General features: G+C 38.1%; 1 protein-coding gene across 3 annotated transcripts; it reads right to left on the bottom strand.

Annotated features, from left to right (window-relative positions):
* Positions 1-5,868: 5,868 nt before the first annotated feature.
* On the bottom strand, positions 5,869-14,856 carry LOC120299043 (vomeronasal type-2 receptor 26-like). Of its 3 annotated transcripts, XM_039323434.1 has the most exons (4): positions 14,573-14,856; positions 13,378-13,544; positions 7,688-7,814; positions 5,869-6,870 (listed from the first exon to the last, which is right to left on the bottom strand). In XM_039323434.1, the coding sequence occupies exons 3-4, from the start codon at positions 7,761-7,763 to the stop codon at positions 5,969-5,971; spliced, it is 978 nt and encodes a 325-aa protein (XP_039179368.1). In that variant the 5' UTR covers positions 7,764-7,814; positions 13,378-13,544; positions 14,573-14,856; the 3' UTR covers positions 5,869-5,968. The 3 variants fall into 3 exon arrangements, with proteins under 3 accessions (XP_039179368.1, XP_039179366.1, XP_039179367.1); XM_039323432.1 differs by lacking the exon at positions 13,378-13,544; XM_039323433.1 differs by lacking the exons at positions 5,869-6,870; positions 7,688-7,814 and having other exon boundaries at positions 11,967-13,544.
* Between the last annotated feature and the right edge of the window lie 3,392 nt (positions 14,857-18,248).

Here is an 18,248-nt window from a genome sequence, read left to right as displayed (position 1 = left end):
AATATAGTTTACTCTAAAATTTAGTATTTTAGATATTATATTTTAAAATAAAGCATGTATGAAGAATGAAGGAATGCATGTTAATTCCACTATGAGGAGGAACCCGCCGGTTGCCACTTAATGGTTAATCTTTTCTCAGTTTCATCTGTCCAGACTTTGTTAAGTAGAAAGCTACTTTATTGTAGTCTGATAAATCAGAAGAAAAAGGGAGGAACTGAATGAAGCATCTGCCTACAATTGTATCTCCTGCAACCATTTGGAAGGTGTCAGAGATTTCATATTTGCCTACATGAAGTCCAGAGACAACTTGGCTGATGTTCATGTCTACCTCCATTTTACATGGATGGTGAGTCCTGACATATTTTCTTTGGCATTTCTCCTTTTTCTGTTTAGTCTCTGCCTCAGTCTAAATGTGTGGAAAAATGCCTTCCTGGATTTGTCAAGAAGGCTCGAGAAAGAGAGCCATTTTGCTGCTATGACTGCATTCCTTGTCCAAAGGGGACCATCTCCACTCAGGAAGGTACGTGACACCAAAGGGAAACTTTGATCAATATGCATGTTAAAAACACATGTAACTTTGATTGTTTATTTCTCAATTTTAATAGTGTCCCATTTCTTCCCTAAATGGGATTTATAAGAAAAATATCTTGAAGGGTGAGGTAGAAAGAAGGATGTTGTGGATTGCATGGGAAATCTCTCTTTCATTTCCCAGTTTGGAGGTTTCTGTCCATATTTATCTTTCTTAGAAATATCTGTGTTCTTTGTAACTTGAGGAATGATTTTAGATCAATGGGATTTGTTTACCTAAACCAACTTTACATTACAGGCTGATAGATGCATCTATCAATCATTCATTTAATTAGTTAATCTTTAGTAAGATCATATATCCTTATAAGCTGCAATATCTAATTGGGAGGAATAATAGAGGTAGAGATGTTGAGTTAAAGGAACAATGAAAACCAAATAGAGGATTCAGGATTCACTTGGAATTTACAAATAGTCCAAAATGCAAAGGCATGCACAGTGTTGAGTTTCCATGTGTTCTTCCATAGGACACCCCAACTGTGCAGGCTGCACAGAATCACAGTTTCTTTCCAGGTGCAACTAAATTCACCTTTCAAAGCCTCCATTAAACAGAACTAGGGCATCTGCATATAATAATTGGCATGCAAACGGTCTGTTCCCTTAAAGGATTCCCACTTTATGCATCATCAGAAGCCTTCCTTTTCTGCTGCAGTTCCTGCCTTATAGGATCCATTTCCCCTTGAAATTGAATAGGTCCCCATCCTCTTAAACCTCTGAACACATGCTACTTCTCCCAACTATTTGAGATAAAATAAAGTCAGTGCAGGATACGAATCTGGTGGATTACTTCAGAAAAGGGAGGATGCAGCACCAGATAGATTTTCTTTTGAATTTATATTGTTCTTGTTCTTTTTATAGTTGTATGTATTGGGTATTTTTTTTTGGCTCTTGTTGTGTAAGTATATTCCATTTACTGAGGCTTTTCTGTTCTCTTTATATCACATCTTATCCAAAGTTTTTCTTGAAATTTGAAAGACTGTAAAAGAAATATTACTTTCTTTTCTCAGATACCACAAAATGTAACAACTGCCCAGATGATCAATATCCAACCAAGAACCGAATCCAGTGTATCTCTAAAAGAATAACCTTCCTTTCCTATGAAGAACATCTCAGCATCATCCTCATCTCCTTTGCTCTTCTCTTGTTCCTAATCACAGGCTTTGTTTTATTCATATTTATTAAATACCTTGAAACTCCTATTGTCAAAGCCAACAACCGGGACCTCTCCTACATCCTCCTGGTCTCCCTTCTGCTTTGCTTCTTATCCTCCTTTTTCTTCATTGGCCGACCAAGGAAAGCCACCTGCCTTCTCCGACAAACAGTGTTCAGCATTGTCTTCTCAGTAGCTGTTTCGTCTGTGTTGGCCAAAACGATCACAGTAGTGCTGGCATTCCTAGCCTCAAAGCCAGGCAATAAAGTGAAAAGATGGTTGGGGAAGAGCTTGGCCAACTCCATCATCCTGTCTTGTTCTGCTGTCCAGATTCTCATCTGTGCCATGTGGTTGGGAGCTTCTCCCCCATTTCCTGACTCTGATCTGCACTCCCAGCCTGGAGAGATTATCCTTCAATGCACCGAAGGCTCTGTCATCATGTTTTATATTGTCCTTGGCTACATGGGCTTCCTTGCTGCAATTTGCTTCACTGTGGCTTTCCTGGCCAGGAATCTTCCTGGAGGTTTCAATGAAGCCAAGCTGATCACTTTCAGCATGCTGGTCTTCTGCAGTGTCTGGGTCTCCTTCCTCCCTACCTACCTGAGTACTAAGGGAAAATACATGGTGGCCGTGCAGGTCTTCTCCATCTTGGCCTCTGGTGCTGGACTATTGAGCTGCATTTTTTTCCCCAAGTGCTACATTATCATCCTGAGACCAGATCTAAACACTAAGGAACATCTAATGGCAAAATCAGGGGAATGATTGTGAAATTGTTTCTTAGGCTGGTAATGTCTAATTATCCATTATTATTGGTTATATGTTCTTCCTTTGGATTTACTTGACAACTTATGTTTATTAAAACTGAAGGAAATAAATACGTGAAGTTTGTTAGTTAGATGAAAATTAAAGATTGTCAAATACATTAATAATAAACAAATTAAAAACAAACAAATGAATAAATATTATGTTTTTTAAACTATTGGTTTTCATCCTTTTCCTCAGCACAGATGTGAATATTTGGCTTAAGCAAGTCTTCAAGACAAGAGATATATGAGTCATTTCCTGGGCTTTATAGTGGTGTAAGCTTGGCAGGTATCTTCAAAGCTAATTAGTGAGGTCTGAATCTCATATCTTTCATGGTTCTTTATGAATTTGTATTTCCATTCCCCCAAGTTATGGGTTCTACTGGGGATAAGAGAGTAAGTGGCATAGCTCTCATCGTCCTCAGAGTACACAAGCCCCACAACCACGTCAAGGTAGTGCCTCACTGGGGGATGATGATGATGATGATGATGATTGTTTGTTGTTGTTGTTGTTGATCATCACACAGTCAGCCAGACGTTCAGACTGGATTTGGCATTTTGTCTACCTATCAAGTCCTTATCCAGGACCTGGGATAGGCAGATGTGGATGTTTGATGGTATTACAGATATCATCACAGGATTAGGTCGCCTTTTGCAATTGACTAATAGCGAATTTGTCAATGCCAATGGTGTTCAAGTGGTGCTCCTGTTTTTTTGGGATTGCACCCAAGGAGCCTATTACTATTGGTACTACCCTTGCTTGCTTTTGCCACAGTCTTTCTATTTCTATTTGTAGGTCTTTGTATTTTGTTATTTTCTCCAGTTCTTTCTCTTCTATTATGCTATCTCCAGGCACTGCCACGTCCACTATCCAGACTTTTGTGTCTTTCTTATCGACAATTGTTAAGTCTGGGGTGTTATGTTGCAGGTGCTTGAATTCTGGGGTGTTATGTTGCAGTCTGTTTGAATTCTGAAGTCCCAGAGCAGTTTAATTTTATCATTTTCTATGACTTTCTCTATTTTATGATCCCACCGTTTTTGCTTACAGGCAAATGATATTTTTTGCAGATCTTCCAATGCACCATTGTTGCTACTTTGTCATGCCGCTGCTTGTAATCAGTCTGTGCAATCTTCGTGCAACAGCTTACCAAGTGGTCCACTGTTTCTTCGGCTTCTTTGCATAGGCGGCACTTACTGTCTGTTGCTGTCTTCTCAATTTTGACTTTGTATGCATTTGTCCTTAAGGCTTGGTCTTGTGCAGCCAGAATTAGTCCCTCAGTCTCTAATCACAGGATTAGGTCGCCTTTTGCAATTGACTAATAGCGAATTTGTCAATGCCAATGGTGTTCAAGTGGTGCTCCTGTTTTTTTGGGATTGCACCCAAGGAGCCTATTACTATTGGTACTACCCTTGCTTGCTTTTGCCACAGTCTTTCTATTTCTATTTGTAGGTCTTTGTATTTTGTTATCTTCTTCAGGTCTTTCTCGTCTATTCTGCTATCTCCAGGCACTATTATTATTATTATTATTATTATTATTATTATTATTATTATTATTTACTGACATAATGTGAGCAACAACAATAGATATGAATTTGTATAACTATTCCATCTAGATCATTTATAGTTTTGGATAGTCTACATTTCCAAACATTTTAGATGAGAAGAGGAGAAATTAGAAACTTCAATATTTATTTATTTGTTTGTTTATTTGCAATATTTATTTACAATATTTATTTATTTATTAAATGTTTATGCTACCCATCTCCCTTATAAAGCAACTCTGGGTGGGTTACAGATTATAAAAAAGACAAATAGAAAAACAATTAAAATCCAAATTAAAATTTTAGAACTACATATAGAAAAAAACTAAGAGTAGAAGCCAGACTGCATAGGGATGATGCCTTCTTACCCTATCAACCACCTCCAATGGTGAATGTCCCTCTTAGGGTTCCAAGTCAACCAGCAAGTCAAGATTTTAATATCTTTTCAGAAGGCCCAAAGAATCAGAGAAGTTCTCACCTCCAGAGGTAGAGTGTACCATAGGGATAGGGCCACAGTGAAAAAGCTGCTTCTCTATCACACACACACACACACACATACACACACACACACACACACACACACACACACACACACACACACCAGAATTTCTTAGCAGACAGGATCTGTAGTTGGCCTCTTCTGCTAGTGTGAGGATAGTCCCATTGGGGTGGGATGGCTCCTCAAATACAAATTTAATAATACAAATTTCCAGCTCAGGATCCTACCCATGCAGTAACCAATCAAGGATTTTATTTGTGAAGAAACTCTGTCTTACAGTAACAAGAATATTGTCAAATCCTGAATTTCCTGTCTCATATATATTACAGTAATGGTGTCCATACATTAGAAGGATGCAAAGATACATATTTTTTTGTCAAGAAATGGAATAATGTGGAAAAATTCTGCCTAGAATAGCCCCACAGCAAGGTAGGCAATAACTACATTTTAGAAAATAAAATAAACATTTCCTTATGTAACGGGAATAAGGCAGGGATCCCCAACCCCAGTCCATGGATCAGTACTGGGCTGTGGTATGCCAGCAATTGGTCCACACAAACAAGCAAAGCCCCATTCACAAGATGCAGGCAGCACACAAAATCATACATCCTCCAGTCCATGGAAAAACCACTCTCTATGGAACCAGTCCCTGGTGACTAAAAGGTTGAGGATCTCAGGTGTAGGGCACCTGGGGATGAGCTATTGCTGAGAAATTAGCAGATGAGACTCAGATGATCAGTAACCAAATACATATAGCAGTGGGCCGTGGTAGGCAAATATAGTGATGGGTATCCTATCTTAGAACTAGATTAGTTAGAACAAAGAACATAGAATAATAGAGTTCGAAGAGACATTGGAGTTCTTCTAGTCCAACCCCTGCATGAGCAGGAGACCCCATACCATTTCAGATATAATGGTTATCCTGTCTCTTTTTGAAATCTTCCAGTGATGAAACACCCACAACTTCTGAAGGCAAGCCGTTCCATTGGTTGATTGCACTCACCATAAGGAAATTTCTCCTTAGTTCTAGGTTGCTTCTGTCCTTGGCTAATTTCCATCCATTATTTCTTGTCTTGCCTTTTGGTGCTTTGGAAAATAACTTGACACCCTCAAATATTGGAACACTGCTATCATTTCTCCCTTAGTCCTTCTTTTCATTAGACTAGACATACCCAATTCCTGTAACCGACTTCATATATTTTAAGCCTCCAGCCCCCTAATCATTCTTGTTGCTCTTCTCTGCACTCTTTCCAGAGTTTCAACATTTTTGTATATATTGTGGTAATCACTAGAACAATTAGTTCTAGTTTTACCACAACTTTACAAAGAAGTAAACTTGCAAAGTTCTTAATATATTTAAGGCCGACCCCTGGACACACTGTATATTTTTTAGTTCTTTATTCTTATCAGCTGATCTCTATTATTCAGTTCTGGTTTTACCAATATAATATAGCTTTTGGGAAGAAACATACAAATTAGTAATGCAGCACTGGACACCAAAATGGAGAAGATTTCCACAGCCAGTATGTATTTTCCCTTTGCACTCAAGTATGCAGGAACAAAAGTTAGCCAAACAGAGCAAAACATCAGCATACTGAAGGTGATAAACTTGGCTTCATTAAATGTATCTGGCAAATTTCTGGCAAAGAAAGCCACAGTGAAGCTCAGAAGTGCCAAGAAACCCATAAAGCTGAGGACACAGTAAAACATGACTATTGAGCCTTCATTACATTCCAGTAGAATTTCTTCGGCTAAAGAATGCATATCAAAATCAGGGAATGGGGGAGTAATTATCAACCATATGGTACAAATAACAATTTGGACAAAGGAGCATAAAAAAACAATAGAAGTAGCCAGTGGCTTTCTCATATACTTCCTCATTTGGGAATCAGGCTTTGTGGCCTTAAAAGCTAGAACCACAATGATGGTTTTGGCCAAGACACAAGATACAGCAAATGTAAAGATGATACCAAAGGCACTTTGTCGAAAAAGACAGGTCAACTTTCTGGGCTGGCCAATGAATAGTAAAGCACAAAGGAATGAGAGCAGAAGAGAAATAAGGAGAGCATAAGTGAGATTCCTGTTATTGGCTTTGACAATGGGAGTACCCTGATGTCTAATAAATATCAACAGCATCAATACTGTAATTAAAAAAAGTGAGAGGGCAAGAATAGTCAAACCAAATCCTAAAGGTTCTCTATAAGACAGATAAGTGATATTTTTCAGAAGACATCCATCTTTAGCATCATTTGGAAATTGTCCTTCTGGACAACGAACACAGTCAACCATGTCTGGAAGAGAAAATATATATGAACAATTTAATTCATTTCAAATATTTTTTCTGTAATGACAAAACTATGAAGGAGATAAATTGGATTAAAATTTTAAATCTTATCAGTCAACTTTAGTAGAAACAAAACAAACCTTAATTATCACTTATAAAAATGGTGAATAAATTTATTATGAATGTTAAACCTTCTCCAACAGTTCAAGTTGGAATTATCTATAGACTGTGCATGTCTTTCCCACCTTGTGAAGGACCAACAGTTCAAGTTGGGATTATCTAAAGACTGTGCATGTCTTTCCACCTTGTGAAGGACCAAATACAGGATCCTTCACTATTAATTGAATGAAGCCAGGCTTAACAAGTTCTTGATTCCCTTGTTACAAATAGTTACTTCCATCCACTATGGTCCAGTAAGCTGTCTTTAACTCTTGTTTAATTCTTTATTGCTCTGGCAATTGATTATTGGAAAAGACCTCAGTCCCTTTCGTCTCACAGAATAAAGAGAGTAGCGTAATATGTACACTGGGTGGGCCAAATGGTTTGGAGGAAATGGTGGTCTTGCAGTTTCAGGCCTTCAAAAAAAAAGGCCAAGATAAATATTCCAAACATAATGTTTAAGGATTAAATACTTATTGTTTTGTTCTCCTTCTCCATGTGTTTGCTCCTTCACAAATTGGATAGAATCTTTAACCCATACTACAAAACCCAAACTGAACTGTTTAATATGATGCTAATGAATTACATACATCATTTTAAATGCAAAGGAACTGCATGTGCTAAATATCAAAGCATTTGAAAATTCTAGGTTCATTTTTTCTCACCTTTCCGGGATGAAATCTTTCCTTCTGGACATGGAAGGCAATCATAACAGCAAAAGGGCTCCCCCTCCTTCTTCATTTTATAAAATCCTTGATGGCAGTTATCGTTACATACTGAAATAGGTTGTGTCTTAATGTAAAAAAATCAAGTAGTTGTATCAATAAATATGTATCAAACATATAAAAAGCAAAACTAAATCAAATAAATAGCAATATTCATTTACTGCACTGTATGATTATTGTTTCGCCCAATTCTCATGCTCTTCATAAGGGATGGTTCTAGTGAGTTAGGCTGTCACTTAACTTCTTTAATAATTGATATTTATCTCAAGATTGCCTTAAACCTTCATTTGGATAAATGTCACTTAAGAAACCTGAGAAAATGTGAAATTAAATACTTTTATGTTCCCCAAATTGAATGTTAAGAGAATACCCTTTCTCTTTTCGTGCGTAGAAGACAGCATGCTGACACATGTGTGAAGTGTTGCCTTAGAAGCGTTAGGAAATGCTGTATATTATCTCTTTTTAGCCCATTAAGGTGAGGAGGCAAAACTGTTTGGGAGACTTCCATTGCTCCTCTGCAATCCAGCTTCTAGGACCAATGCCAATGATTTCCTTGACCAAACATGGCTACGACATCTGTGTTAGACATGCATGGTAGTCCAGACAGGAAGCTTAGATGAACTAAGTCTACTTTATTGTAAGATTATGCTAACAAAATTTTGCAAGTCTGAAAGTACATGTCTCCCTTTACTCATCAAAAAACAAGGGACAATCCCTTCTGAGATTTTTGCCATACCCCTTTGCTTCTGTGGGCTAAACTACCTCTTATCTGATTGGTCCCTTGTCTTGGCTCTTCCCAAGGTCATTCCCATATACTATTACATTTGGAAATACCTCAGGAAATAGGTGGATCCTTACATGATTGAACTTCTTGGGCCATATAATGCTATTGTTGTTAATGGAGAATATACTCTTTGAAGAAGCATATGGGTCAATCTTTCCAACTTTTGCTTTCAAGAAAGACTGATTTGGGAATGTTATCCAGTTGATAATATCAAATCCAGCTTTTCTTTCTCCACTTTGATCAAAGGAAATTTTCTCTCCAGCACTGTTGTTGAATGATACTTTTCGTAGAATGTGATGAAGCTAAGATCAAATTTGGGGAAAAGTTTTAAAACACCAGGCAGGGATCAACAAGGAGATAATATTCTATTACTGAATATTTTAATGTCATAATTTTTAAAAATCAATATAGAATTGCTAATATATCTTGTGAGACAGAGGAAATCGGGAACCAAGATCATTCAAATGAGTACAGGTTTATTCCATGCTATCTTTTTGCAGGTATCTGAACTACTAATGGTCAAAGCAAAATAGTGGCAGATAAGAGGACAGTGGAACCTTCAGAAATCATGGGTGCTCCATCACTGGACGTTCTTAAGAAGAGACTAGACAGTCACTTATCTGACATGGTACAGGTCCTTCTGCTTGAGCAGGGGGCTGGACTAGAAGACCTCCAAGATCCCTTCCAGCTCTATCCTAAGAGTCAGTGGAACTCAAGGAGGGCTAGACTTAGATCTTTTAAGGGCATGAAGGGACTCCAAATTGATGATGTCCTTGACCCCCTCCATTGGGCTCAGCCTAGTCAACTCCTACAATATCCTATTAAACTAGAGCAGTGGTTCTCAAATTCAGCAACTTAAATGTGTGAACTCCAACTAACTGAAGAAGTCTGTAACTTAAAGTCTATGCATCTTAAAGTTCATGTGGTTGAAAAATACTGGACTAGAAGTACAGAACTGACAAAAGTAGTGTTTTCTTCCAGTGGGGGAAAAATGAATTGCAGAGAAATGAATTGCAACATTGTGGAAATTAGTACACATAAAACAAATATTTATTTCTAATCCAGCATTTAATTTTTTCTGGGAACATCCATGAGAGTATCTCTTGAGATCAAAGTGATCTTTAGGATCAAATCAGCTCTGATCTCTGTCTCATTATTTTTTAGTGAGTGACTAAATATCAGAGACTGAAATGGGGATTCTCAGATTGATACAAAGTTTGGAGTAGAATGGAGTTGCCCATCCAAAGTCAACAGAGGGAACTATATTGTTCTCAATCCTGTCTGATAGTAGTAATAGTAGTAGTAGCAGTAGTAGTAGTAGTAATAGTAGTAGTAGTAGTAAAGTTGGAAGGGACCTTGGAGGTCATCTAGTCCAACCCCCTGCTCAGGCACGAAACCCTACGCCGTTTCGGACAAATGGCTGTCCAGTCTCTTCTTAAAAACTTCCAGTGTTGGACCATTTACTGCTTCTGGAGGCAGGCTGTTCCACTGATTAATTGTTCTCACTGTCAGGAAGTTTCTCCTTAGTTCTAGGTTGCTTCTCTCCTTGATTAGTTTCCACCTGTTGCTTCTTGTCCTGCCTTCAGGTACTTTGGAAAATAGCTTGACTCCCTCTTCTTTATGGCAGCCCCTGAGATATTGGAAGACTGCTATCATGTCCCCCCTCGTCCTTCTCTTCTTTAAACTAGACATACCCAATTCTAGCAACCATTCTTTATGTTTAATAGTGCCCAGTGTTCAAGTCTGTCCAGATCCTCCTGTATCCTAAGCCTGTCTTCTGGAGTGTTAGCTATTCCTGCCAACTTGGTGTCATCTGCAAATCTGATGAGTTCCCCATCTATCCCCTCGTCCAAATCATTGATGAAGATGTTGAAGAGCACTGGCCCAGAACAGAGCCCTGGGGCACCCCACTACACACTTCCCTCCATGTAGATGCAATTCCACTGAGGACCACTCACTGAGCACGGCCGGTCAGCCAGCTACGGATCCATCTGGTAGTGATGCTGTCTAACCTGCATTTTTCTATCTTATCAAGTACTAGGTTGTGATCTACTTTGCCAAATACCTTACTGAAGTCCAAGTAAATTATATCCACAGCATTCCTCTGATCCACTAATTTGGTCAAAAATGCAATAAGATTTGTCTGGCATGATCTGTTTTTGCAAACCCATGTTGGCTTTTAATAATAACTTTGTTTGCCTCTAGGTGTTTGCTGATTCATTGTTTAATTATCTTTTCCAGAATCTTCCCAGGTATTGAGGTCAGGTTGATAGGTCTGTAGTTTTCTGGATCTAATTTTTTCCCTTTTTTGAAGATGGGAACTACATCAGCTCTTTTCCAATCCTCTGGTAGTTTCCCAGTGCTCCAGGATCTTTGAAAAATATAGTTCAGTGGTTCTGAGATCACATCTGCCAGTTCCTTCAGAACCTTGGGGTGTAATCCATCTGGCCCTGGTGATTTGAACTCATCTAGGGTGGACAGGTGCTCACTTACTTACTTTCTTGATTATCTTAACTTGTGTTTCTAATCTGTTATTTTATGTACTGTTTCTGATAGGTTGGACTGTCCCTTTGTGTAAAGACAGATGTGAAAAATGAGTTAAATAGTTCTGCTTTCTCCCTGCTTTCTCACCTTCTTGCCCCTTTTTCGCCATTAATGGACCAATCATTTCATTAACTTTTTTTCATGTTTTTTACCTATTGAAAGAAGCTTTTTTTGTTATTTTTGACTTTGGTCACAAGTCTTAGTTCATTTTGAGCCTTAGCTTTCCTCACTTCATCTTTGCAGGCACGGGCTATTTGCTGATATTCTGCCTTAGTTAAGTGCCCCTCTTTCCATTTTTTATACTTGTTCTTTTTATCTTTCAGTTTATCAGAGATTTCTTTATGCAGCCATGCTGGTTTATTTTGAGAGCTGTTATTTTTCTTCTTGGTTGGTATTGTGCTAGACTGGGCTTTTATTATCTCACTTTTCAAAATTTTGCAAGCTTCTTGAGTTGTTTTCCCCTTGAGGATTCTCATCCATGGAATCCTTCCCAAGCCCTCTATAAGTTTATTGAAATTAGTTCTCTTAAAGTCCAAGACTCTAGTTTGACTGTGTTCTATTGCTTGTGCTTCCAGAATGTTGAATTCCAATATTGCATGATCACTTCCCCCCAAGGTTCCTGTAGCTTCAACACCTTCCATCATTTCATCTCTGTTACTGAGGATTAGATCCAATATGGAGGCTCAGTAGATTAGAAAGGCTGAACCGGACACATAATTTCTACCTGAAGAGTGCCGATTACAGACCCTAGATAAATAATCTGTCCTTGTAGACTTGTGATTTGTTTACAGATAGGACAGTTTCCCAGTTTGAAAAGAGTACTGTGAAAGACAGCTGCAAAATAAGGCAACTGAACTAAGCCAGACATTCTGAGATGAAAGGAATCTCAGACACACTTGCCCTGAATGTACCACTGCTGTTTTTGATTTTTAGTTAATTAGGTTTAGTTAAACCTCTGGGCAGTTTAAATGCAATGGAGGTCCAATCAGCAGAGGCTCAGCTACTTTCCTCTCCACCCTCCTCCTTCTTAACTCACAGATTGTAGCTCTTCCCAGCAATCTCTGGGCAGTTTAAATTCAATGGAGGTCCAATCAGCAGGGACTCAGCTACTTTCCTCCTCCACCCTCCTCCTTCTTAACTCACAGATTGTAGCCTATAAGTTATACCTTTGCATATAAAGCTACGATAAGCTATTTTCCATTTGTGATATAAAATAGACTAGAAAGAACAGAATAACAGAGTTGGAAGGGATCTTGGAGATCTACTAGTCCAACCGCCTGCTCAAGCAAGAGACTCTATATCATTTCAGACAAATGACAGTCCAGACTCTTCTAAAATGCCTCCAGTAATGGAGCACCCATAACTTTTAAAGACAAGTCTGCTCACAAGTTGTTCCATGGGTTGTTCCACTGGTTAATTGTTCTCACTGCTAGGAAATTTCTACTTTAGATCTAGGTTGCTTCTCTCTGTGATTAGTTTCCATCCATTGCTTCTTGTCTTGCTTCTGGTGCTTTGAAAAATAGTTTATCCACTCCTCTTCATGGCAGCCCATCAAATATAGGAACACTGCTGTCATCCTGTATTTACATTTAAGGGCATATACTGTACCTGCCAAGAGTATTGATTGAGAAGTTTCTTTCTCTGCCCCTTTACCATTATTTTTTCCTTGAATTTCAAGAAATGTATGTGGTGCAGAGCATGTGCTATAGCATAGACGGCATTGTACATGCTATAGCTATGAGCAGACATCTTCACTTCAAAAAGAGAACCAGGAAGAGACTCCAGTTTTTCAAACCCAGTGCAGATTTTCTCAGACGTGTTTTCTGAAGCGAGGCTTGAGAAAAAACATTCAAACACACTTTCCCAGAAGCTCTGGATAAAACCGTCTTCTTTATCTGAGATAGGATTTCTGGTCTGAAGGAACTCTCGAAATCCCAACACTTTCTTTGACTGGACTGCCAAGGACATCGCACCAAGAAGGAAGTCTATGCTCCAGCTGCCCTGGAAAGCAAAGGAAGTGAAATCCATTTGAGCCATCATCATCCAGACTTTATCACCTGGCTTTGAAGATATATCCAAATATACTGAACTTGCTATCATGAATCTCAAAATTGGCATTGTCTGAATTTCTCCATGTATGAGCAAAACATTGGAACTGTTTCTCATAATGGTCTTGTAAGTTGCAAGTCCTTCTTCTATAAGTTTCTGCATTTCCCCCGTAAATCCTTGTTTGGGGAGCCTTTGTATGAAGTCAAAACAAATGCCCTTCTCAGAGAAAAAGGGAAGGACATTCTGCACAAACCTTTCCCCGTTGTCATCATCAAGGTAAAGCACCCCAATCCATGTCCATCTGAAATGCAGAAGTAAGTGCAGGATCCCATTATATTGATGAGTGCCTCTTGGGAACATCTGTTGCACAAAGCCAGCTTGGCTTCTGTAATGCAGTACTGGAGCAGATCCATATGTAACCTTTTTTAAAAAATAAAGAACAAAAATATTTTTGAAAAATTATGTCATAATATCTATGGGTGAATATATTTGGTCACCACAATATTTTTTAAAAAAGATATTAAGACTCTAGAAAGAGTACAGAGAAGAGCAACAAAGATGATTAGGGGCCGTAGGCTAAAATATACAAAGAATGGTTGCTGGAATTGGGTAGGTCTAGTTTAATGAAAAGAAGGACGAGGGGGAACATGATATCAGTCTTCCAATATCTCAGGGGCTGCCCCAAAAAAGAGGGACTCAACCTATTCTCCAAAGCATCTCAAGGCAGGACAAAAAGCAATGGATGGAAACTAATCACAGAGAGAACCAATCTAGAACAAAGGAGAAATTTCCTGACAATTAGAACAATTCATCAGTGGAACATCTTGCCTCCAGAAGTTGTGTGTGCTCCAACACTGGAGGTTTTTAAGAAGAGATTAAGCAACCATTTGTCTGAAATGGTATAGGGTTTCCTGCTTGAGCAGGGGGTTGGGTTAGAAAACCTCCCTTCCAACTCTGATATTCTGTTAATATATCTGTAATAATATAGCTGCCATGATCCTATGTTTTCATGTGATCCTGTTTTCTATGAGACATCAATAGAAAACAATAGAAGATAGCAACAAGAAAAAACAGTTTGCCCAAAATACTTCTGTATATGTAAACACGTTAGTGCAAGTTTTTGATCACAGAAAGCATTGCTAGTTATTTTTAGATTCTAGCAACTAAGTCTTCTAAATCAAATTATGAAAAGTCAAGGATAAAATCTATTACTCTCAATTTTGGCAAATTGGAAGGTGTGCCCTTCTTCTGCAAAGAAACGGGGGACATGAGACAAATTTTGATCACAGGAAAAAATATTTTAGTCTCTATAAGCAGAGGAATTCTGACATTCAATTATGAAGGATGAAAGTGAACATATGAGTCTCAACTCTAAAAAAGCCACATAGTTTTCCCCTTATTGTAATAAAGCCAATAAGGGAAGCGTGAGAAATATAGATGTCCTTTACCTGTGGAATCTTGTAGAAACCAAGAATGGTGGCCATATGGAGGCAGACATTTGAGTTAGGTCCCCCAATGACGGCAACTGCATTGTTTCTCCTGTCACACTTGTAGTTTGGAATGAACCTCTTCTGGGTGGAGAGCAGTTCCATTGAGGCAAGATAAGTCCAGCTTGCACTGAAATGGCTGTTATAGATCTGGAAGCCCAGAGTGATGTTTGGCAAAATATGTGGGTCTTCATTGATTTTTTTCACAGCAAATACCAGTGCCAGGATATGCTGGTAATGCTGAGTCAACACCCTACAAAGAAGTACATAAGACATAACCACACATTTCAAAATTGCTAAATGTAGCAAAATACGTATTAGATATATATATCAAACAAATGATGCTATATCTGAGATAGATTATGTAGCTGTTATGGCGGGAAGGGTAACTTGGGAGAAAACAATGCACTCTGGTAAGGTATCCCTTTTTGAAATTTGTATGTGAATTTAATTTGGAACTTCTACTCAGCACGCACACAATAATTCTGTTACATGTTTTGGGAAATCTGCCTGCATTCAGTAAAGGCAAACCATTCATACAGTTGTGTTAAGATTATAAATGACCCTCCTTCATTCCTTCACAGGGCTGCGTAGAGAGTTCTGCATGATTCATGATTTTAAAACCCAGTGTTCTTGTTCATTCCCTTGTAGAATATCTTAACCTGAGCTCCAGAGCATTGTTAAAATTAGATTCATGTGGTCTATTCTGTTCAAAAAGGAGGACAATATACTACGACAGCAACCAGAAGAAAGCTTAGCATAGCATCTTCATGGCCAGCAGGTATATGATGGCACATACTTTCAGGGACTCAGACCATTTGATTCAGTTTGCAGGAAGAATTTATAGTTGTGTTATCACATGGATACAACAGCCATCCCCTTACCCACCCACACATAGACATGCAGACACACAAACACACGAATGGGCTAAGAAGAAGGAGAAGCAGGAAGAAGAAAAAGATCCTTTTAAAAAGCCAAGGACTGGGAATAATTAACAGCTGTTTATAACCCAAAACACAAACAAGTTCCCAGAATTGTTCACTCAAGTTCAGAATTCTGCCCAAAACTGAAAATATAGTTTATCAGTTTTGAAAAGTTGGTCATTTTCCCTAATCTGGGGAAAAATCTATTGCAACCGCTATACGTTCTAACTCAACAGATGTAATTTTGGGAGTCAAAATAAACGATTACAAAAGAATCTTGCTGTTAAAAAGTAAATTGGTTAACATATATCTTCATACGGGCTGCAGCTCTTGTCTTCAAATCTACCCTGAAATAAATATAATCAGAAAACATGTCCTGCTTTTGTTGGAGAACCAAAACCTTATTAGCACACAACAGTCTTTAAGATGTTACAAAATACAACTTGAGCTGACCAGCTTCAGAAACAACAGGGAAGGACACAAACATTATTAAGAACAGAATGTATGGCTTCTATTAATAAAGAAACATGCTATCATTATGCTTTTCTGCTAAAACTAGAATGAGGTCATATTAAAAATGGTATGAATCGGAATAAAAGTTCATCTATAAAGCAACTTGCTCAGACAGAGAGTTAGGAGAGATACACATTGCTATTCAAATATATCCCAGGTTCTTACGGAATATCATCAAAGTACTCCGGAGATGGTATTTTCTCATACGATAATGCACGTGAAAGCACGTTGCTCTGAGAAGTTATGCTAGCAATGTTAAATTCTCCAGAATGGTAATATTTGTGAAGAATTGGAAGAAGCACCCGAGTTGCACGTTTATCAACAGGACATTTGCTAGCTGTGTAAGGTAACAAAACTAATGCCAACATTATTATCACCACCATCTTGTTCACTGATTTAAAAAAAAATGATAATGGAGAAGATCTTAGTGCCACATCTTGATTTAACTGATTACTTTTGCAAAAACAGTCCTGAAAAAGAAAAAAAAAAGCTCTGATCATACAGATCAATTGTTGGTATGGAAAAATCTATTAAACATGATATGTAGTTTTCCTAAAAGCTGTCAGTTTAATTATGGTTATTTAAATAATAATTATTTACTCAAAGCTGCTGTTGCTTTGCAGTCTTAGGTCCAGAGTAAGTCAGTTAACTTTTTGTGGCTGTTTAAACCCATGGATAAGTTGTGATCTGTATCTTCTATCAAGTTAAGTAAAAATTAAATTTAACACTTTAACTCACACTTCCCTAGGAAGTGTTATATATGACTTCATTCGTTTTATTTGTTTAACCTTTGTGATTGTAGCCACAAATATTCTCTGGGGACACATAACAGTGAGCCTGAAAATGATGAAAATTATCACTCACTTGGTTTTTTTACATAATGAAAGCAAAAACAGTTTGATAAGATCTTCATTCTTGTTTCATCGTATTTGACATGGGAGGAAAACAGCAATTGAAATCAATCTAGGAATCATCCTATGAAGAGTTGAAAAAGGGGCACGTGAAAATAACTTGATCAAAAATTGTGCGATTTATGCTGAACTTAACTCTAACTTAAGGCACAATTGACTTCTTTGAAGAACTAGCAAGATTAGTATCCTCTGTAGTGCTAGGATATATGTGAAATATTCCTTGTATGAAAATATGCTGTACTGGCCAAACTAGAGAAAAATATATATTTGTTTATTTCTTATAATTTATCTTCTACCCATCACATCTAAATGTGAATATATGAAATATGAACAGAATTGTGGAATAGCCCAGGATAATAATAATAATAATAATAATAATAATAATAATAATAATAATATGTTGAAGAGCACTGGGCCTAGAACAGAGCCTTGGGGCACCCCACTACACACTTCCCTCCATATAGATGCGGTTCCATTGAGGACTACACACTGAGTACGGCTGGTCAGCCAGCTATGAATCCATCTGGTGGTGATGCTGTCTAAACCACATTTTTCTATCTTATTGAGTAGTAGGTTGTGATCTACTTTATCAAATGCCTTACTGAAGTCCAAGTAAATTATATCAACAGCATTCCTCTGATCCATTAATTTTGTCACTTGGTCAAAGAATGCAATAAGGTTTGTCTGGCATGATCTATTTTTGACAAACCCATGTTGGCTTTAAGTAATGACTTTGTTTGCCTGTAGGTGTTTGCTGATTCATTGTTTGATTATCTTTTCCAGAATCTTCGAAGGACCACCCCCAGTGAGGCACTACCTTGACGTGGTTGTGGGGCTTGTGTACTCTGAGGAAGATGAGAGCTATGCCAGAGGTTCAACCATACTGGACAGGTCTCATCAGAGGAGTCAGACAAAGAGTGTCTCTCCCATACAAAATATGGTGAGACGTAAATTTCAGAATGCCATACCGGCTCGGATGTCGCCCGGGTTAACAAGGTCCGCGCTAGATATTGGAGTTCCTGGATATCTGGTGAAAAATGGGTTACAGGACTCAGGACTGTTGGCTGAGCAACCAGGGCCAGCAGCTGCAGAACTACTGGAAGAAAAGGTGTTTACCCGTCGCAGATACACAGTGATGGAAAACAAAGAAATAATGATCTGTTACTACAGATCAAGTCCAACAAGATGAGGATATCTAAAACGAATGCACCAGTTCTGGAAAGAACAACATCCAGAATCAGAAATAACAGAACAGAGACTAGCAGATCAACGCCGATTTATAACACGAAA

This window comes from Crotalus tigris, unplaced genomic scaffold (assembly GCF_016545835.1).
Source record: "Crotalus tigris isolate CLP2741 ecotype Arizona unplaced genomic scaffold, ASM1654583v1 scf7180000024172.73091, whole genome shotgun sequence".
In the NCBI taxonomy this organism is placed as follows: Eukaryota; Metazoa; Chordata; class Lepidosauria; order Squamata; family Viperidae; genus Crotalus; species Crotalus tigris.
Note: the sequence above shows the minus strand (reverse complement) of the source record. Positions and strands in the feature narration are given on the sequence as shown.